The 24534-nt window shown below is 32.7% G+C and overlaps 1 protein-coding gene across 2 annotated transcripts; it reads right to left on the bottom strand.

Annotated features, from left to right (window-relative positions):
* Nucleotides 1-4790: 4790 nt before the first annotated feature.
* Nucleotides 4791-9731, bottom strand: LOC107887255 (glycine-rich domain-containing protein 1). Of its 2 annotated transcripts, none has more exons than XM_041079891.1 (8): nt 9499-9731; nt 9303-9420; nt 8847-9227; nt 7491-7766; nt 6644-7167; nt 5767-5891; nt 5477-5637; nt 4791-5404 (listed from the first exon to the last, which is right to left on the bottom strand). In XM_041079891.1, exons 1-8 carry the CDS (start codon nt 9687-9689, stop codon nt 4913-4915), a joined length of 2268 nt encoding a protein of 755 aa, XP_040935825.1. In that variant the 5' UTR covers nt 9690-9731; the 3' UTR covers nt 4791-4912. The 2 variants fall into 2 exon arrangements, with proteins under 2 accessions (XP_040935825.1, XP_016666937.2); XM_016811448.2 differs by having other exon boundaries at nt 4791-5407.
* Nucleotides 9732-24534: the final 14803 nt, after the last annotated feature.

Consider the following 24534-nt stretch of genomic DNA (forward strand, 5'->3'; position numbering starts at 1 on the left):
TATTAAAAGCTCAATCACTAGATTAGGTTACATGAACTAGTGCATTGTATACAACATCAACAATCTTGTTCCTTTCGAAACTTGTGAATCCTCATATAGAGTTAATCTTCCTAATAAAATGTAGACAAATCGAGTTAGCTTGGACTCAAGAGGGAATCATCATTAACCCGAGAAATACGAGTCCTTACCAACTTAAGAAAGCCTCTTTCAATGGAGAAGCTAGAGGACAAAACCCTAGAAAAAAATTATTGTTATAAGTGTCGGGGATAAACCCGATTAAACAACAAACAAGTAAACTGGCAAAGAATTTGAAAAGATCGAACACAATTATTTTACGTAGGAAAACCCTTCTAAAGAGGACAAAAACCACGTGCAAAGATAATTTCACTAAACCGGAAAAAACGAAGAGTACAAAGATGGAGATAAAAACTAAACCTTGAAAACCCAAAAATAAGAACCCTCAAAACTTAAACACAAAATTCCCTAAAAGCTAATACCTAAATGTGTTATGGTTAATCTTTTTAGGGTTGTAAAAGACCTATTTATATGATAAACTCGTAGGTCAAATAACATTAAAATAATCTATATTAATAAAAGTTTAAGTGGGAAATTAAAACAGTGTTTAACTGAAAGAAGTAAAGCTGAAAAATTTGAGGAACACATCGCCATGTTGCGATATGACTTTCTTCTTGTCGTGATGAAGTATGGTCGCACCATCGGGACAAAGCTTGGCTTTTTGTCGTGATGTCAACTGCTTGCCAGGATGAAGAGCTCCTCCTAGTTGCGACGTCACACATTTTTTATGCTGAAATACGAGGCATACTTCACAAATCTCCACCTTGACTGTATTTCACAATGCCTTCTTTGCCAAAACCCACCACAGGCCTATTTCTAACTTTGCAAGATATTAATTGAGTCCAAGTCGTGCTTGATCTTTGAAACCGGAAGACTTTTAGTCTTTGAATTGTACATTGCCAAATCAAAACTAACCTCGAGTTTGCTTTCCATGAATGTAATGCTCCGCCTTTCCAAATTCTATACCCCAATGAGAATTACTTTTATTCAAAACAGTCATACCTTTTTCCCTCCTATGACTAAGTTGCCTCTACTTCAAATGAGTCGACTCTGACTCCTTAACAAACGAGAGACATGTTTCACCGGTCACCGTTGATCCTTGTAGAACATAAAGATTTCTAGTCTTTCAACCTTTCATCGAAATGAGAGCCTCACGAGATACCTTAATTTTTCTTCACTCGATATTAATTCTACAACCCTTTGAGTCTAACATACTCAAGGAGATAAGATTCTTCCTTAAATCAAGTACATGCTTGACATCTGATAGTGTCCTGATTGTCTCGTCATGCATACTAATCTGAACGATACCAACACGTAAGGTGAGCCATTCCTCATATACACAACTCCACCTTCAACTGAACCATATGTGAAGAATCAGTTCCTGTTGAGACATATGTGGAAAGAACACGCCAAATCCAAGATCCATTCGAATGTAAGCTTGGAGCTTTCGCTCGTCGACACCAACAAGAAATTATCACCCTTGTAGTCGGCTAAATTAGCATCAACTAATTCTATCTCGTTGCTCTCAGCGACCCTTTTATTTTGTAGTTTGTAACAATCTACCTTGACGTGACCTAGCTTCTTACAGTAGCGACATCTCTTGTTTCAATTTTATAATACTACTAAAACCGAGGTTTGCCTATTTGACTTGCTATTCGAACCAAACTCATTGTTAAGTTTTTCTTTGTTCAACAAGTGACCCTTTATATTTTCGAATGAGAGTTTATCTTTGCCATCAATCAAGGTATTCCTGAAAGACTTGTATGAAGGGGGTAAAAAGAATAATAATAGCATAGTTTGATCTTCAACATTAATCTAAAGCTCAGGATTCTTTAAATCATTCAAAAAAGTAATAAATTGACTGATGTGACCTCTAATGTGCTCACCTTCGTCCACGCGGAACATGTATAACTGATGTTTCAACACCAATTGGTTAGCCAGAGAATTTTTCACGTAAAAGGTTTCTAACTTTTTCCACAATATGGATGTCGTCTTCTCCATTAACACTTCCTGCAATACACTATTTGAGAGACACAATTGAATTGCAAATAGGATCTTTTCATCAAGCTCTTCCCATTTTGACTTATCCACATCCGTGAGCTTTTTCCCTATAACGACCTTTTTCAGACCATCCTGAACTAGTATTTCCATCATCCGAACTTGCGATAGATTGAAATTTGTGATGCCATCGAACTTCTCAATGTCGAACCTTGTTGCTGTCATCTCTGAACGGGTTGAATGCGAAAATCAACCAAGCTCTAATACCAGTTTGTAGGGAATTAACTCGTGTATGTAGCAAACAAGTAAATAAAGTAGAAGTCGAAAAGATTGAACACACAAATTTAACGTGAAAAAACTCCTCAAAAAAGGATAAAAACCCACAGACAAAAAGATATTTCACTGTAATAAAAGGGACCAGTGAAAATTGCTTAGTTGCCTAATGGTAGTGTTTAGGAAAATGTGTAAGGATTTCCAAATAACTTATGCAAAATTTCCTTATAGTTGCGCTTGCTACAAGGATTAAAGAAAGATGTTTGGTTTCAGGTAAGTCATGCCCTGGATAATTTTAGTATTGTAAAAATGATCTCGATGCTTTATGTTTAGGAAAGATGTTTGGTTTGAGGTAATTTTATTGTTTTGGAAATAGGCAACCAACGTCTTTGGCATGCTCTCTCATATTGTATTTTTGATGCCTCAAAATCGGGTTTATTACTTTAGACTGCTTTCATCTCAACTATTTGTTTCGATCCTTGTTCTATTGTTGGACTCAAAGAGGTGCTAATAAAGTGGCTCATGCTTTGGCAAGGATGACTTTATCTCAAGCAAATTGTCTTGTCTCTATTGCAAGTTATTCTAATGTTATGAGTGGAGGTGGAGAGAAATAGGATTGGGTATACTTGGGTAAGTTTGATGGCTCGGGATTTACGTACTCTCTCCCTTTTCTCTCATTTTCTTTTTGATTAATGAATCTTTATTCTAAAATATATATAATGATAAACTTTTTTGTTACTTTAGTTTTAATTTTTTTTTATTTTTGTCCTCAACTTTCAAATTTTAATGGTCTAGTAAGCTATTTTATAAAAAATAAAAAAACAATTTAATTAAATTTGAAGATTAAAAGTTAAATTGATAAAATATTTAAATCTAAAATTATAGAAATAAAATAAAATCCAGAAATTAAATTTATTATGATGCAAATCTAGACAAAGAAAATGGAGAAAGTGAAATCCAAAGGGAATAGTGTGAGTAAATTAGAAGGACCTACAATTCCTCCATTTGGTAAATGAGATGAGGACCACACAATTCACACCTAATCTAAGGTAACCATCTAGAATCTTTGTTAGGCCATGGTTTGGGTTGACCATTTGTCTTTTTTTTTCTATTTTTCTATTTTTTTTTATAAAATGAAATTAATTGTTATCAGATTAGGGTATTTTTACAATAGTGGGTATTGTTTTTTAGTAATTATTTTTCAATATAAAATATATTCCAATGATTCAAGTTGTTTGGTGGCCAACTTGTGGAGAGAACAAGTAGTATTAATTAAAAAAAGAAAAGACATTATCGCACACTATAAATAGTAAAATAGTGTAGTTAGAAATTAAAATAAAAGATGAAAAATAATGGTAAAATCAAATTAAATGTAATAAGTTTTAAGTTTAGAAAAAAAGAAATGGTGGGTGATGTTAAAATCCACAACCAGAAATGGGCAATAAGTAGAGAGGCCATGTGATATGTGAATGTGATGCAGTCCCTGTTATGTTATTAATGATAGCTTTTTAAGATGTGAGGATCACCTGACACATCGCTTATGCCACATGTGGTATGGGATGATAATTGATAATTGATAAAGATGCCAAAGTCACATGCTCATGGTTCTTTGATAATCAACATAACTTATACAGTACTATGACTGCCCATAGATGGCCACACCCATCTTTTCTTTTTTCCTTTATTTGTTAGTTTCTTTTTTTTCCCATTTCATGTAGAACTCAAGGGTTTTTTAGTCAAAGGAAAAAATAAAGGTTGAATGGTTGAGAATCTAGAAATCCTGATATGATGCTAAGTGATGATCATCTTGCAAAATGAGAATAAAATATGATTGTATCACCAAATATTCCAGTAGAATGCTGCTATGATGTAACTAAATTTGTATTTGGGAATCTGTTTCAATGCCAATGCTCTTTTCTTTTTCACAAGTGGGAATAGTTTTAATCCCATTAGCATCTCACTACAGCCTGCTTCATGGAATGATAGGTTACTATGCTTTCCCAAGTTAGGGTTCATCAAATCATGATGAGACTTATTCCGTACATGTATTAAGAATATCCTAAATTAAGAGAGGGTCACTTCACTTATAAAGATTCAAGGTTTTAAAGTTTAAGATTGAGGGGATTCATGCTTCTCCTTCTACCATCTACCTGTACTAAATACACCCACAACCTCCCTTCTATTGTTCTCCCCTCGTCAACCACTATGTGAACGGTGGCCTAAGCCTTCAACCTCCTTTTGTCCTTAGCATACTATTTCTCATATGGTGTTTGCATGTGACAGTTGCTTTTTTTTCCTTCTGACAAATCTGAAGTCATGGTCGATAGCAACTGCCACCCAAGATTTCAGAACAAGCTGAGACAAGTTCTGAAAGTCAAGGTTTTGCTGAAACCAGAAATATATATATATATATATATATATACATATATAGGCTTTCCTTTGGATTCCTTAAAGTATACATAATTTAACTTTTAATCAATACAATGAAAGTCTTCCAAATTATGTGCATATCTTTCCATATTGCTACCATAAAAAAGTGGTACAAAATATTTTTCTCAAGCGTTACTTAAGTAATGATCCCACGTTTGTAAAGCATATCGCCGCCCTCGACCGGTGAATGCTTAAACCCCGGTTGCCTCGTAATACCATCATCTTCATGTTGTGCCATCACTTTGTTAGCATTCAAATACCACGGCTGCAAATAAGGTGAATCACTAGACGAAGACAATGAAGAAGGATGAAGTAGTACGGAACCCCAGTCTCGAGCGCCGAGTTTCGCTTCTTTCAACCTTCGCCGTACCAACAACTGTCCGACATCTTCCTTAGTTATCTCGGATACGGTTCGAAGTATCGACACACAAAGTAGAAGCACCAACACCGCATCTTCCTCAGGCAATAGCTCAACCACCGATAGCTTCCAATTCAACAACGCGGTCGTTCTTCCAGTCGGATTATCTTCCGTGAACCTTACGATAGTCACGAATCCATCATCGGCTTCGGCAACTTTGCTTTTGGTTTCTTCATGGTATTGCATTTTTCGTCCCCTCAACAACATGATCTGCTAAAAATAGGATTACTCTTTAAGTGGTTCCTACATGTTGAAAGAAATTAAATAACCTTTTTAACTTACAGATGAATCTGAGGATTGTTGAATTTTAAGGCAAAAAGTGAGGTCAGAACTTGACGTTGAAGATCCCCAGTTTATGAGGAATTCATCGCCTGTTGAGAACAGCCATGCCGCTTGCCATTGCTGTGGAGGTTCTTTTGGTGTAGCTGTTCCTACAACTTTCTCTGTACTAGATGGTAACGATTAAGGAAACAACGTTTAAATTAGATTGCACATAGTGTAAAACCCTAGTATCAGATGTTTGAATATGAATTTAGAATGAATGAAACAAAGAAGCAGAATAAGCAACATACCAGGAGCTTTACCGATGGAACCAGCCACATAAGACCAAGAGCCTTCACGTATCTCGATTATCCTTTCTTCCCAATTCACACCACAAGGAGTTTCGGCTCCTCTTCTCCAAAACCCTCCTCCCACTCTGCAACCCATTCAAAATTTTCTATCAGGTTGACACTTAGATGCTTTGTTTCATCAAGAGGCTAAAATTTAAATGTAAATGGGGTTGATTTTAAAATTCACATTAATTTAAATTTTAGAATATTTAGAAGGCGTGAATTTGAATTTAGATAATTTCAATTCTTATCCTTCTGCATTCTGTGATTTGAGTTTGACATCTAGGTTTGAGCTATTTTGGTTTAGCCTGTTGATTTTTTTTGGGTGGAGTCCTTTCTTGTTTGGATTTGTCATTCGTGGTTGACATGGGTCACACTGAGCGAGGTCTGGTCCTAGCAACTATATATTATTAAAATAATCTATGCTTATTAAAGTACAGCTTAGTCTAAAATATAAACCTCAGTTTTTTGTTGAAAGTACATACGTAAATCTATTCTAAAGACACTTATATTTCCTTGAAAGGAATTAATTTATGCTCTTTTATCTTAATATTTAATATTTTATTAAAAATTTAAATAAACATTATAATATTGTATATTATTCTAGATTTAATTTTTATTTGTTCAATTAATATATAAATATAAAATAATATTTTGTTCAAACTCTACCTCCTAAATTCAAGTCAGGTTTTGAGTTTAGAGGGTAGCTCAACCATCCAACAAATCTAATCATTTAATTTTTTTTTATAATTTTTTGATTTCTAATTTAGATATTTTTCGGATTTGGATTCGAGTTTAGTGCATAGTAAAAATTGAAAGTTGTAGGATAAAAACATACCTGATTCTAACAACAAAACATTCTCTCCCAGCATGGTCTAGAACAGTTCGAGACAGCCAACGACCTTTCTGGGGTCGATAATTGTTTAATTTCAGAATCACATCTGATACCATGGCTCCTGAATCATCCGTCACTCTATCCGGCACACATTTCAGCAAGTACGGTGCTTGAACCGGGGAAGTTATAGATGCAACAACCCTCATTTCATCTACATCTCTCCTCAACGTAATACACGGTGCCCTTACCAAATCATTCCAACAAAACACTATCGACTTCACCAATTTACTTCCTTTGAAGTAAAGACCGCTGCCACCGCGACATCGAAGCTCAACCATGAGCCCTTTAGTCCCGAACTCACAATATAAATGCCAGGCTTTCCGCCATGAATCGCATGAAAAATCGGTAATCGGTTTATCAAGTTTAAGCTCCCTGTGGCATCTTAACATCCGAAGACGAAGAAATTTGTGTTTATTATCTGCGTTTGTTGCTTTCGTCCGATCATTGAGCCTTACAAAGACACATGCCTGCATTGTTATGCAACAAAATCAAGCTATATATGTAAGGTTTATAAGTTGCTAGAGTAACCTAATTGGCTAATACTAGACATACACACTATGAAAAGTAGAGGTCAAATTATGAAAATCAAATCATATCTCCTAGGAATAATTTACTTTACATTACAATTTTCTAGAGGCATTTTCATGAAATGCCACTGAAAATATGAAAATTTTCAAAGCTATGGACCACATGTTTATGGACCACATGGTCCATGAGCATTAAAGAATTGTTGGAGAGAGTTAATGAAGGGGGGAAATGATTAAGGTAAGGATAGTGCCATAATAATTACCTCAAGGAGAAACCTTGGTATCATGGACTTGTATTTACTAGTGTTGACATCAACATCTGAAACCTCCCAATATATTGGTGGGTTGGGCAAGACCACCTTCTCCATTCCCACTGCTATCCCTCCCCCAGCTTTCTCATAAGGTTCATCAAAGGTTGTCTCCCATAGCTTCTTGGTTTCTTCTACTTGTTTTTCTTCTACTGTTTCCCATAACCCCACTACTTTGCCCATATTATCCCACATCTCTTTCATATCCTCTACATACTCTCTTGGGTAGCTCTGCTTCATTGCACATCATAAAGCATTATCCATCTATTTTTTTCGATTTAATAATTAAAGTTTAATTGATAATGACGTAAAAAGACTTAAGTTAGAGCAGATTCTGTGACATTTTTAAAATAAAAAAAAAAGTACTACCTCACAATATTACACACATTGAAAGGTCAAGTAAGCACATAAGAAAGTTGAATCCTGGGTTATAGGTTTTTTTTTTTTCTTATGAATTTAAGTTGTAAAATTCTTTAGCACTATTTAAAAAAAAAGCATAATAAAAGTCTATACTTTTTTCTTTTGTTTACATGGCTTTAATTTAATGGTGTGAATTTTTTTTTTAAATTTTAAAAATGTCACGTAATTCAATTGAAGGAAAGTCTTTTGAGGATGTTATCAATTAAAAATTTGTTTTCAACAATAAAAATAATGAAAACATGTTTGACATCTATTTTTCAAAATAGAAATAAAATAAATAATTAAATTAAAGTATAATTTATTAAAAATGTATTACAATAATAAAATAAAATGCAATTAAATTTAATGCATAAAATTGAAAAAAATCTCTTATTTTTCAACTTTTTCCAACTTTCCAAAACATTTTCATTGAAAACATGTTTTTTTATTCTCCAATTTTCACTTATTTTTATTTTCTAAAAATCATTTTTCAAAATTTTAACCAAACAAATTTTCCTTCACTATTTTCCAATTTCTAAAACTAAAGGCACCCTAAATTCTTGAAATTAAAAATAAAAGGATTAATTTTCAAATAGATAAAGAGTATAGAGACTAAAAACAATACTTATCAGTTCAACTTCAATTTCTAAATTAAAACAGTGGAGGGATTAAATTCTTGAAAATAAAAATAAAAAGACTAAATTTCACATATGCAAAGAGTATAGGGACTAAATGCAGAATTATATCAAAGAAGAAAATTGGAAGAAATGAAGTCCATTAAGACAACCTTGAATCACACTACCTAAAGCAAACATAAATTAAAGCCAATAGCTACCAAATTAAACCCAAAAACAATGAAAATTAGGTCAAAGCTGGAGAATCTAAAACAAATGATAATATAAGATAATATACCTGATGAGTGAGCAGCATTAGTAGAATATCCAAAGCAGGCACAAATCTGAAGCACCTATCTCCAAATCTTTGCATCATATACAGAAATCCTTTGTATCTTTGTCTAGCTGCTATCAAATACACTAGCTCACTCAAGTATGGTTCTGCAAATTTTGAGTACAAGAACTTGTGCTTTTCAACTTGATTGAAAAGATCTTTGTTCATCAATGGTGGGTTTTTAGAATCTGATTCCACTTCATTCTCGAATGGCTCGGATGAAAATTTTTGAACCCAGATTTGTTTACATCTCATCAATGCATACTCTTCGTTTTCTTCATTGAAAATTGCTGGTTTTCCGATTTGTTTTGAGAATCTTGTTTCACAGTATTTCCTATAACCAACCTGTAAAAAAAAGTTAATTTTCTCACACTTTCTCGTCAGCCAAACAGAATTTACAGTCAAAAGTTTTCGACTTACTGGGTTCAAGGTGTGACAGAACCAAACCCACTCGACATCGAAAGGTGGCAGAACCATAGGAGGTGTTGACCCTTCCACCGTTAGATTAGAAATCAACGGCATCCATACCTCATCATACCTACACAAACAAAGAACTCTCATCACATTCAACTTCTACCGTCTGATCAGATTACTTCTTTCCCTAAAAAAAACTGACCTCCTTATTGCTTCAATAATTGTTGCTCTTTGGTGAAGCCACTGACACTCATAAACACTTCTCAAGAACCCAATATTTTGTCTCGCCGCCGATACGAGATCGACGCTGAGATGTATCGTCTCCGTCTCCGATATATCGCTGAGACTCCTTATCGTCGACGACGACATTTCGTTTAAGGTTTGCTTAGACATAATTGTCCGTTGAACTAATAATATGTAAGAGAAGTACCGAAAAACATTAGTTATACTTTTTTTTTTTATAAGAAGGAAGAAGGGTAATAAGGAATATTTTAGCCACGTGGCTAGTTTTGGTGTGGTTTTGGGTGGGAAGTGTCGGGGGGCATTGATAAGGACAAGAGCTTATATGATTCGGATAGTTCAATAAATAATAGTTGTTTTGTAGTTGTAATAAATTAATGATGGTGATAACATCTTATCCTAATCATCTTAATGATGAATTTACTTTTTTAATCCAAAATGTTAACCTAATCAAGTAATTATTTAGTTTTAAGGGGTTAGGCTTTTTTACTTGTATATTATAAAATAAAATAAAAATATTTAAATGGTATGTCCGAAAGATTATGTATCGAAATGGTATATTCAAGCAAGTGGAGGGTGGTATATAGGCGGCACCACCCTAAAAATTTGACATGTTTGACTGCAAAAAAAAAATTAATAGTGGTGCCTACTTGATAGGCGACTCCACATTTGTACTGGAATAGTATAGAACCCGTATTTTTATACGGATGTAGTACAAGGGTATGGTGCCTATTTGATAGGCGGCACCAATACCAATTTCCCCCCCAATCCGACTGAATACTAGATATCTGTTAAAAAAAAAGCAGAACATAAGGAAGAAGAGAGTGAGAAGAAAGAAAGAAAGAAAATGTATTTTTATTTTTATTGTTATTTTCAAATAGAATAGATTATGATGAGAAAAAATTATTTTGTTAGTATTATATAGTTTGTTTACTGTTATTTTTATGTTTTGTTTTAAAGTTATTTTGTTTATTGTGATTTGTTAGAATATAAATGTAAATTTATATTAATTTTTAAGTTATTTTGTTAGTAAGTTTTATGTTTAGATTAATTATTTGTTTAAGGTTAATCGTGATTTGTTAGGTTATGAATGTTATGTTTTCAAATTTTTTAATATATTTGAAAGTTATTTTGTTAGTAACTATTATAATGTAATTGTTAGTTAATGACAACAACAGAAAAAAATAGATAAATACTGAAAATCTAAATAAAAATATTTTCTGTCATAGATATTGTTAGAAATGACAATAAATTTGATATTGCCTGATGAGATAATAAATTAAGCACGAAGGGAGAAAGTTGATAAGATGATGAGAGAATTGCAAGATTACAGAATGAAACTAAAAGAAGACATCGTTCAACACCTTATTACCGTAAATCAAAAGATGCAAGAAGTGTTATGGAAGGGTCATGAATTGATTAGAAAGAATAAAGTGCAATACTTAACCCTTAAAAGGGACATTAACAGAACAGAAGCATCAAATCATTTTAGACCAACTTTGGAAGACATTGGTACCACGAACCTATTGGAATCTAGTTATATACTTCGTGAAGTTTATAATCTCTTATGGAGTAAGGAAAATAGCGAGACAAAATGTAGGTTCACGAAAGTTGACTGTGAAGCAAAATGTGTTTGACATACTATGGATGGATAAATTAGTTGTTAGGAAATTACCAAGAGAATTTCTAAATTCAATACTCGTTATAAAGATTAAAGAGGAAGAAAATCCTGAGGAATTTCCAAATTGGATTATAGAAGATGAATTTGAAGAGAATTCAAAATTTAATATAGAGAATTTCCCAGAGGAAGATATAGGATCGAAAATGGAAGAAAACGTAGAAATAAATTTAAGTGGTTAAATGTAAAGATAAATGTTGTTCATGTACAAAATGAGAATTGAAAAAGTCTGAGCTTATGAATGAAAAAAAATGGCATATTGATATAATTTTGGTCTCTTTTTATTCACTAATTTTTTTATGTAAGTATTTTTTTGCTGTTCGAATTTTTTTTGAGAATTTTTGTTTATTTTTTAATAGGTTGAGTACAAATGGATAATCAGTTTTTCATATACGTTTATTTCGATGGAATAATCTTGAAAACAACCGTTGGATGTTTATTTGAATGTCACCAACAAATAGCAATAAGATTTAATAGAAATGTCTCATTCGATGATATGAAGGAAATGATTAGCGCAAAAATTATTAGACATTGTGGGAGAAGGAGCTCGAAACTTTTCTATAAGTTTCCAGTCTCGACAGAGCCCATCAAATTTATCGAAATATAACTTGTAGATGATGAAGACATAGAGACAATGATCACTCTTTATTGTGGGAATCGGAGTGACCAAAATGCACCAATTCAATTATTTGCTGAGTTAGCTGGTGTGGAGCTAATTGAAGATCTCACTGCATTAGGTGAAGAACATGGAGCTCAAGAACCGTGTATGGTCGCTCCAATATTGTACGTTGCTCGTCAATCGACTATACGTAAGATCGATATCGATCTTAATGTTGCACCCGATATTGATGTAGTTGGTAATAATGGTTACGATAGTGATGATCCTTGTGATCACGAGGTCAATAGTGATAATGATCCTAATATGGAAGAGGTCCTCGATGATATTGACGATGAAGACATGAATGACAATGGAAACATTAACGCGTCTTCAGTCTGGAACCAGATTCAACGTATTATGATACACAATAATCCTGGGGCACACATTTCACTCATAAACCCCGACGTGGCGCATGGAGTCGAGCTCCCGGAGTACCCTAAAATACCCCCTGCTCACTGGCTGGCCGTAGATTCCGATCCTGAGGAGTTGTTCGTGGGCCAGAGATTCGAAAGTAAGGAAGAATGCATATTTGCTATTAATCGATATAGCATGAATATATCAGTGGACTACAAAGTTGCAGTGTCTAAACTGATATTATATATTGAGGAGTGTTGGAAGTCGGCAAAAGGCTGCAATTAGCGGGTACAAGCCGTATTTATTCAAAAGTCACAAATGTGAGAGATACGAAAATTTGTTGGGCCTCACACATGCATGTCAACACGTATGACAAAAGATCATCTAAAACTTGATTCTAAAACTATTTGTACGTGTATCATGCCAATGGTGAAGGACATGCCGACCATTGAAGTTAAGGTACTGATTGCCGAAATCCAGGCACAATTCCAGTATCGAGTATCATACCGAAAAACGTAGATAGCTAAATAGATGGTAATAGAGCAATTGTACAGGGATTTCGATGAGTCATACAATGATCTACAAGGATGGATAGCCGCTATGCAGGAATATGTGTCGGGGACTGTCATTGAGTTACAAACATGACCTTATTATGGCCTGGATGACCAACTACAACAGGGAAAAAGAATTTTCCATCGGATGTTCTGGATGTTTGATCTATGTGTGCACGCATTTCCCCACTACAAGCCATTTGTGCAAATGGATGGCACCTGGTTATGCGGAAAATAGACACATATCCTACTTCTTGCGGTTTTTCAAGACGGGAAAAAAATATACTCTCGATAGCATTTGCCATTGTAGATGAGGAGAACATAGAATCGTGAGAATTCTTCCTTACAAACCTGCGGAGGTATGTTATTAACAACGATAATATTTGCATCATCTTCGATAGAGGGAAAGGATTAATTTCTGCCATTAGGCATTCCAGTGTGCCATAGAGATCTGTTTACTACATCCGACACATAGCGACTAACTTCCATCAAGATTATAAAAATGCAGACTGGTGAAGACAGGTTGTGAGAATAGGTAAATGATAACCTTATTTTTTCAATATAAGTTTTAAAGCTTTAGAGTAATACTGTAACTTATCTTTTCTTAATACATACACAGCGCACGAGCTAGAGCCACACATTTTTTGCCAAAGAATGACTCGACTTAAGAGTGACATGGAGGGTCAAACAAACACATCTTTTTTATAGTGGTTGAGTACCATGGAGTCGTGGCAATAGGTTTAAAGTTTTGATGAGGGCTTTTGTTATAGTCATATAACCACAAACTTGGATAAGGGGATCAACTCCTTGTTGTTGAAAACATGATATCTTCCAATTTCATCTGTCTTCTTGGTTACATTCTACAGGCTGGCTACCTTGATGCCAAAAATAGATCAGCAACAAGTCAACCAGATGGAGCCGAGACACGTATTTATCGGAGATGTTAGGAATGTAATGGTTGTAAACCGTCAGATGGTGAGGTTGATAAATGTAAAAGTATATTCATGACGTTTTGAAATGTTTCGTGTAACACTCCTAACCCGTATCCATTGCTGGAATAAGGTTATGAGGTATTACTTGACTGAACAAAACTTCTATAAGGTCAAAGATACTTACCAGACATAAATTATCAACAATGCAAACCTATCTCATTGATTTTCCATAAGAGCTATTATAAATTTCCAAAATGACTTACTATCAAAACATAACCGAATATCTAATAACAAATTAACTACTATCAATTTATAACTAAAACATTTCAACATATTAGTTCAATTATAAAGCTTCTCTAAACAAAATGAGCAAGCCATCTTCGTATGGCTATAAAGTATACAAAGTTGAAATATCATTCTACCTATAGTCTATCCTATACATGCCTTAAACCATGATAATATACAATCTTCTCAATTCACATAATAACTCGATAGTGTGATGATATCTCCGGCTCTTCCAACTCGAGCTAAAGTATAAACCTATAAGAAATGGAAAAGAGAACACGGAGTAAGCTTCAATGCTTAGTAAGTTTTAAGCAATGCAAACAATTAATTTACTTATACATCGATTATTTCAAATTTTCAAGAAATCATTCCTAGATAATTGCCATTTTGGCCAAGTATCCATGAACATAATGCATTTTTAGCAAATTCACCTCACTTGAATCTGAACTAAATTAAAACCAAATATTGAAATCACAAATAAGATCATAAGAACTCGAAAAGCATCTTATTAACTAGTTTTAACCATGTTTGCAACAAAATCACAAATTCACTACAAGCTCTCTTCCTAAGCAACAGTCACTAAATTATTTATAACTGGACCTAAGAAACTCCAAATCAAGTGCCGTTAATTTTCCCTATAATTAGGCTCATATATATTCCATCCATCAAATTTTTAGAATTTTTGGTTTGACCAATCAATACTAGATTTTTATTGAGGTTTCCCTTGTTTCACTATTTGACTAATCTGACCACTCTTCACTACGAATCAATTTTCTCATTATACAGAATTTGAAATATGTTATTTTTTATTTCATTTGAAACTAAACTCATTAGCGAGTCTAAGAATATAAATTTTATCTTATAATCATCATTGTACAATTTACAATGATTTTCTAAAAATAAAATAGGGGATTTCAAAGTCATTTTGAATCTATCTCACGCCACTTCAAATATCTCATTATCTACAATTCTTTTGTTTACACGGTTTCTTTTATAAGAAACTAGACTCATTAAGCTTTAATTACATAATTTATTCAGCTTCTAATTCAATTTCCACAATTTATGGTGATTTTCCAAAATCACGCTACTGTTGCTGTCCCAAGCAGATTTATTACAAATTTGCTCTTTCACACATTCCTTGCATTCAAATTATCTAAACATGTATATCATGTCATTCAAGATCGAACTCATATAACATAGGCATTAAAATGCTTCACTATCAGCTTTAGTTCAATTGAAACGAATAAAATACAATATCATATTCACATTTAATTTTCCATGATCGTAATCACCTAAAAATAAAATCATATACTTCCACAAACCTTTCCACAAGGACCAAGTGTTTATATTTGAATATAAACATAGAATCACTTCATATAACTTCACACATTTACCGAATATATCACGATCACATTTATAGTCATAACACTTATTCACAGATGCATCACTTTATATATTTATAATTTAATTCAAATCAAAATCACATACGAGTACATGATACATACCTGGCCAACTTAATATGTAATGCACTTTCAATTTGTAAACTTAGTGTAGGATCTTGTAATTGTATACTTTTATCAAATTCATCGGCACTTGGCCTGCTAGGTATAAAACCCGAAATTATATTACCAGCAAAAAGCCTGCGGGACTTTAGCTCGGATACATTTCCAGCACGAAGCCTGCGGGACTTTAGCCCGGATACATTTCCAGCACGAAGCCTGCGGGACTTTAGCCCGGATACATTCCCAGCACGAAGCCTGCGGGACTTTAGCCCGGATACATTTCTAGTGTCTTGCATATTTATTCACATGTAAACACATTTCACATAACATATCACATTAGCAATTCAATTGCTTCATTCGAATATAAGCACAAAATGTACACCTACCCTTTAACTTTCGATTCAATAATCATACACAAGGAACACATAATCTTTTCACTATCCCAGTTTCACTTTTAATAACCATTCGGCTATAGGCCATATTCACAAATTATTTCACACACAACCTCGATCAAGTAGGAACAATAGTCACAATTCATCTATTATACAAATATCCCATTCTTTGACTTTGTTTCATAATAGCTATTCGGTCACCACATATATACCATTCAATTCACATTCGACTTTATACAAACAAGTACAATAAAATTGTATACACATATTACACACTTTCACATCATCACTTAATAGTCATTCGGCCACATTATATACATAAATCATCCATTTCATATTCGGCTTTATAGCCTAAATACAATATACTTATTGCAAATCGAACTTGTAAAGGTCAAATAATTACTTATCATTTTATATAATCTTAAGCGCGCAGCAAATCAAATTTAATTACTTAAGGACTTACCTCGGACAATGATAATCGGAACGAGACGACTAATCTAATTAATATCAATATTAACTCACTTATTCAACATTTCATTAAATTTTATCTAAAGACACATAATTTTGGCATTTTGTATTTTATCCCCTAACATTTCACATTTTTACAATTTAATCCCTATTTCAAAATAACACAAATTACTCAAAATTTCATCAAACCCCTGTTAGGCCGAATAAATCTTAGGTCTCTAGCAACCCATATCTTTTATTTATTTCACATTTTGACCCCTCAATTTAAAAATTTCTAAATTTAGTCCTTAATCCACATTTTTATCAAAAAATCACTTAATTAAACATGAAAATCAAACATCAAAGATTTATTAATCATCATCAAACAACAATTTCATCACATAATAAACAATAGAAAATCTCAAATTCTTCATTAAATCCAAAAATTAAGGCATGGGTTTACTAGTACTCGAAGCAACGATCTTAAAAACGTAAAAATTATAAAAAAAACGGAGTAAAACACATACCCGAAATAAGCTTTCAAAGTGCCGAATATTCAAAGCTTCCAAACTCATCTTTTTTCTTTTCACATTCGACTATGGAGAAAGATGATAGCATAAAAAGACAAAAACACATGGCTTTTGATTTATTTAATTAAACTTTTTTTTTAACATTTTACCATTTTACCATTAAAATAAATTCATATATACACAAATGCCAAACCAAATATCATCCACTATCTTATAAATGGGCTATTTACCATTTAAGGCCATCATATTAAAAAGCGAAGGCCAATTGACACCTTTAACTAATAGCATGCAACTTTTACGTTTTATGCGATTTAGTCCTTTTTATTAAATCAAGCACACAACGATAAAATTTTCATGCAACTTTTACGTTTTATGCGATTTAGTCCTTTTTATTAAATCAAGCACACAACGATAAAATTTTCGTACGAAAATTTCACACATATCAATTCACATACTTTAAACACATAAAATAATATTAAAATATTTTTTTACTCGGATTCGTGTCCCGAAACCACTGTTCTTACTAGGGTCTAAACTAGACTGTTACATTTCGAGTTACAGAGACCGTCGGTCGTCGACCCGGTATACCACCTAGATTCTATGGAGTTGATCTTCAAAACAGATGTGCGATTGCAGGAGGTTTCAAACACTTTATTATCTATGTGTGCATATCGTGGCAGCATATGCTAAAATCTCGCTCAATGTTGAACAATTTATCGATGATGTGTACACCCTCAAGCGCATGTTGCCTGTCTAGGAGAACGAGTTCTCATCCTGCATGATCTATCTACATGGAAGGTGCCTCCAACGACTTTCGAGTTTGTCCCAGACAAAGGGTTACGTAGGAATTCGAAAGGTCATCCACAATTATCCAAAATCCATAATGAAATGGACATTAGGGAGAAATTTGAAGGTAAGCGTTGTGGATTATGCAGATTAGCTGGTCATAATTAGAGTAAATACCCGCAGAAAAACTACCATATTGGACAATTGTCAGATCGGGTAGGAATTGAGCTTATGTAATCCAATGTACCTAATTTATATTACAAAGTTTGTTCCAAGTTTTAATGTTGTAATATATTTAATTTATATTACAAAGTTTGTTCCAAGTTTTAATGTTGTAATGTTGCAATTAATGTAATTTATGACCACAAAGTTTGTTTTAAGTTTTAATGTTGCAATTAATCTAATTAAATAAATACAAAGATTGTCTTTTTCTTCATTTATATTTTTTTAGAATAAAAAAAGTACAAACGTTGTACTATTTAAATTGCAAAAAAACCCCCTAAAATTGATGGTTTGATGGTGTGGTCCTAGAGGTATATTTCTGCGGGGTCGAAGTTTATGTTGTGAGTGTTCGCGGCAATCAATATTCTCTTCAATCGCAGGTGAGGGTGTGCAAAACATAGAAGAAAAATCATATGCCCCGAATGCCATCGATGAATTTGAGCTTGGAGGAGTGCTGTACTGGGATGGATACGACCCAAGAGAAGTGGAGTAATGAGGTGGATACGAGCCGAAAGGAGTGCTGTACTGTGGTGGTACTGGACTAAAGATATCAAACCCAGAATGATATCCGTGTCTTGACAAGTCCGGGAAATAGTCATTGACCTGCAACTCCGGATGATAAAAACTATCCCTGGAATGTGTATGCGATCGTTCGACCTCTAGCTCAGGCTTTGGCTCGTATGCTCCAAGTCGATGCTCTAGCTCGGGAAATAATCCGGCCTCTGGCTCTAGCTTGGCCTCTAGCTCGAGCTCTAACTCATATGCTCCAAGTTGATGCATGTGCGAGGGGACTACAGTCGACTGTCCACCTAGTAAATATGGTTTTCCCGTACTATAGTATCATTGTATGTACTCTAACGATGGCTGCAAATTGAAAGAAATATCCATCTGAGGTCTCCGCACCATCCGATTATCCCACACTGCAATATATTTCTATTGCACAACCTCCAATTATTTCCATGTTTTCCTCTCTTGTTAATCCCGTGGATCTTCCTCAACTGCATTGGCGGAGTCGGGATATACTGGATGCAACCAAACTGCCGGAGTACTCGATCCCCATTATACTACTCAACTGTCTGGAAATTGATAATTGGTGCGTTAATGCACTACATGTGTGAATGAATATGGGCAGACGAGGGTATAATTACCGTAATTTTCGGTCTCCGATACGACATCCAAATGAATTGCACGATTAATAACATGGTTAAAATTTAACACGGTTCGAGTAAGATATACAAAGTAATTACATGTCACAAATATTGAAATAGCTTACCCCTTTCCCGGCATGTTGTTCAATCATCAGATGATATATCGGGACAGTATATGACCTCCCGATACCCGAATTGGTACTCCATCTACAAAGACAAATTACATGTTAGAATAGTATCGTTAGAACAATATCATTAAAAAAATGTCAATTAATTGCTATAACAAGTACAATTTTATCACCTGTTCACCTGTGGAAATACGTATGTTTGGTGCCTAACCAATGCTGAGAATGGCATCCGGTAAAGAGCCCATGATTGTATAAATATGGGACATCTACCTATGTCTACGACATCAGGCTTTGTCGTCTGACAAAGCTCATGATACAACATAGCCAGAACTGTAGAACCCGAACTATACGAGCGAACATTCTGCAAATAAGTTAATAGGGGTAAATACATCAAATGAACCCTATTATTGTTCCCATCCGACATCAGTACACCCGTTATAATATGCATAATGTACGCTCGAACTACGCACATCACCTCCTACTTAGTGGCATTAATTGATAAATGTTCAAAATTGACTTTCAGCCATAAAATCCCAAACCCGTAAATTTGGACTTAGCATCATTGGGCGAGAATCCTAGTAGGCTATAATAAAGGGCAGCCGGCTTAGATATCGTACTTATGCCCTTTATGGCACTCCTGTCGATTGGGAGCCCAAGTTGCAATGCAACATCTTCTAGAGTGACAATGCACTCCCTACACGACAAATAAAAAGTGTGGGTCTCCGGGCACCGAAGCTCGACCAATGCGAATATTAAATCGTATCACAAATCAAACGTCTGGATCAATGCTACTGACCTGAATCCGGCTAACTCTAAGTATGGCATCAGTTGTTCATCCGGAGGATATCCTAAGCCATTCACCCGACCCCTCAATGAGCGGTACAAGCTCCAACACTATTAAATTACAGAAAATAGTTATTATAACATAATTTATTTTCGCAAATGACGTAGAATTTTTTTTAAGGGAACCCTTGATTAATAAATAACAATATATTACCATATTATTAACTGTGTTTGATATGTGATCATCGTTTTTAATCAATGAATCCATTTTAATACCTGCAATTTTAAAATAAATTTTGATAATTAATTTCTAAGTTTGATGCATTTTAAATATTTATCAAAATACTTAAATTTTACATATTACTTTTAATTACAAAAAATACCAAACAGTTTTGTTTACATCATATTTTTTGCTATACTACATTAATAAAATAAATATTCTTATAAATTTCAACTCAAACTCCAACTCAATGGTCTCATTCACAAATTTCATCTCAATGGTCTAATCTTTTACCTACATAAAAAAAATATACATACTAAAATAATAAAAATAACATGCTAATAAAAAAAATAACAAAAATATAACATAAACTATCTCAACATAATAAATACGAATATTGTTATTATTAATTTAAAATGATAATAAGTAAAATGTATTGATTTAAAATATAATATATATAATAACATGCTAACTTAATTATTGTCAATATATATATATATTGCATAGAAGGATTCAAAAGAAATTTCATTTATACTATTTATAAAAAATATAAAAACATAAAATCTTATTCCCAATTATAAAATCTAAAAAAATTAGAACATGTAAACTATTATTCCTAATTTATCTCATAAATTCCAACTCAATGGTCCCATTCACAAATTCCATTTCAATGGTTTCATCTTTTACCTATATAAAAAAAATAAAAATTTATATTAAAATAATAAAAATAACATGCCAAATAAAATACATAAAAATAAATCTAATAAACCTAAAACACACCTAACAAAAAAATTACATAAAAAAATAAAACATTCTTTATATATAACATAAATAGGCTTTTTTACTTCAATAAACATTAAAAAAATTTATGAATGAATGAAAATATAAAATAAATACAAACATACCTTAATAGCTCTTTTTAACCAAATAATACCTTACAAAAATAAAATTAAAAATTAAATTCGAAATAAATCAATAATAACAACAAAAACAAATTAACATTTATTTATAACAAAAAAAATTACTAAATTAAAAAATTACCTTTTATGATTTTTTTAACACTAAATCTTTCTAAACCCTAAACACAATTTCTCCTTTCATTTACTGTTTATTTCTTCTCTTTTTCCTTCCCTCTCTCTATTCTACTTCTCCTTTTTTCTTTCTTTTTCCCCTTCCCGCTCTCTTCTTCTTCTTCTTCAATTTTCTTTTCCCTTTTGGCCAAAATGAGTTATTAGGGACCTTATAATGGTCCCCAAAACACAAGTCACGGGCATAGTCACGTTCCATTGCTGCGACCGGTGCAAGAGTCAGAGGTGTGCTGCTTATGAGGTTGGCATCACCAACCCAGTGCTGCCTATCAAATGGGCATGACCAATGGGTGTGCCGCCTTTCTTTTAGGCTTCACCAGTCTTCTTGTCCCATCAATGACAGCAGGTAGACAGAGGGTTTGAGTGGGTCAGGTTTTGGTCGTATACGAGTAGTAATTGACCCGTATTCCTTTTGATGCCACCTATTTAGATGACATTTCCCATTATATATGTAAATATATATTTTTTTCTGGCAGTCAAACTTGTTAGATTTTTAAGGTGATGCCACCTATGCACCACCCTCCACTTGCTTGGATGTACCATTTCGGTACACAATCTGTTTGGTTATACCATTTAAGTATTTTTTATTTTATAATATACAGGTAAAAATGCCTAAGGGGTTAATTTTGGATGGATGATTTTTAATTATTTAATAATGTTTCAATAATTTTGATAAATTTTTATCTTAAATCTCTAATCTCGAACCCCAAACCATGAACTCAAACCCTAAACTTTGAATCTAAATCTTGAATCTCAAACCTTAAATTCAAACCTATACCTAAAGTTTAGGGTTCAATGTTCAGATTCGAGTTCAAGTTTGGGTTCTAGATATAGGGTTTGGATTTGGGGTTCGATTTTAGGGTTTGAGGTTTAAAATTTTGTGTTTAGGGTAAAAAAATTGCCAAAATTATATGTCAATGACATAGAAAAAATTACTAAAATATTATTGAATTTAAGTACATTTAAACATATTTTTCTTTTCTATTTAAAGATTTAGAAATTATAGATACTAAAAATAAACCTTGCATAGAAAGTAATATATTCTATATTCATGAATTTTTTTACTAATTCTAACAATAATAATTCAACTCATTTTAAGTTTAAGTTGTACTTTTTTTTTAGAAAATGGTTAATCTGTACAATTATATAAAAGGAAGCCCAAATATTGTCCTTTTGATCTTTTTTACATAAGAATATTATGAGTAAATTTCAATTTCAATACCTTTACTTTTTAGATTATAAAAATAATTAAATATCTTTATATTTTGCTCAAATTTAATATTTAATCTTTTAATTTTTTGACATAATTTGATACACCAATTTTTGCAATGCCTTTAGTTAGTTTAAATACTTTATTTTAATTAAAATAATTATGTGAGTTTTTAAGAATTGTTAACACAGTTGAAAATTTTTATTAAATTCAAGTCTGTTACATTATTATTTTTCTGTTATATGGATATTAAATTTATTTTTTTTAAATATCAAACCAACACAAAAAAATAAGTTATAAATTTATGAAAAATATAAAAATTTTAATAACCTTTATATTTTTATATTATAATTTAATCATAAATGAATAATTAACCTATGGGTTGAATGGGTAATGGTAATAGAATTATTGGAGGTTGATATTTTTGGTACGTTTCAGGCATGATGTTCCGGTTTCTGCATAACAAGCTTTAAGACATAAAGTTCCAAAGGCATGAAACAAGTGAAAGTGGGCAAACCTTTTTTGTTGTGTCAGAATTGGGTCCTATGATTAAGATATATGAATGTACAGGCCATCACCATCATGATCACCATCGGATGGTCCAAAAACCAAAGGCAAAGGCAGGTGTCAAAATCAGGTGTCAAAATTTTAACAACCCATGTCTTACCACCATTTACCAGTTGCCACCCCACTTCAATGATGAGGTAAGATAACCCAATGCACTAAAGTATTTTCCACTACTGCCCCTACACTCCCTGTTTTGATGCTCAACTTCCCTTTCTTATTCTTCCATTGAATTGATTTGAAATAACAAAAAAATCCTCATTGTCTACCTGAATAAGAATTTTAGGGTAAAATCCTTTCCGGTCCCTATCAATTTTTAAATTGAGCAAATTGATCCTTCCAAAAAAACCCAAGTAATTTAACCTTATCAATTTTGAAAGCGAATAATTAATCACAATATTAATATTTTCCTATATGATTTTGATTGGTATAATAACAAATTTAGCCCTTAAAGTCACATATTCTATTAATTTGGTCTTAATTTAACAAATTTATCTTGCAACATTTGTGTAAATATGTCAATATTTAGGCTGAATTTATTTAATTTTTAGAATTAAGACCAAAATGTCAAAATATATAAAATGCTAAATTTGTTACTATACCAATCAAAATTATGTACAATTGATGGAAAACATTAACGCTGTGATTAATTGTCCTTAATTGCTCATAGACTCGTTCAAGGGTAGGGTAGCTTGCTCGACCCAACTTGGGCTGAGCTTGGATAAGAATGTTTTCACCTTAGGCCAACCTGGCCCGGATTCAATTTAAATAATGAAATATATTTTTATTATTTAAATTTAATTATAAAAATATATAAAATATCAATTAAAAATATTTTTTTTAATATTTTTAGTTTTTTGAAAAGTGAAAAAGAGCTTTTGGTTGGGTCAAGCTAGCTCAAAAATAGGCTTGGACTTGAAATTCTTTTTGGAATCGAGCCTCGGCTCGGCCAATGGACAACTCTAGTTGCTCACCTTCGAACTTTGGCGAGGATTAAATTGCTCTATTTTTTTTAAAATGAACTAATTTGCTCAATTTCGAAATTGAGAATTACTTGAGAGATATTTTTACTAAGTTTTTCTTAATTGTAAAAATCAAATCAGATCAATAAATTCAATTAATTATTCTAACAATTTAATCATATAAATTAAATCAAATTTTAAATTGTGGTTCATTAGTTGATTTTTTTTAAAATTGTACCGGTTCGAATTGTAAGAGGGTTGCTTGCTATAATGTATGTTGATAGTGATTTGCTCTTTTTATTAGTGGAGTGTGAATCGTAAAAAAAAAATCATATAAATTAAATTTAAAAATTTACAAAATCCCTCTAAAAATTGAAAATAAAAAATGGAAAAAAATTGTAAAATCAATTTTTAATTCTTTTTTAATTATTATTTTATACTTTTTAAATAAACACGGTGCTTCTTTCAATGTAATTAGTACCACAACAGTGGACGCATCTTTTTATTAGAACTAATGCGTACGATACTGGTTTGTTTTGATATACCTTTTAGGATTTT

Source organism: Gossypium hirsutum, chromosome A11 (genome assembly GCF_007990345.1).
Source record: "Gossypium hirsutum isolate 1008001.06 chromosome A11, Gossypium_hirsutum_v2.1, whole genome shotgun sequence".
Lineage (NCBI taxonomy): Eukaryota > Viridiplantae > Streptophyta > Magnoliopsida > Malvales > Malvaceae > Gossypium > Gossypium hirsutum.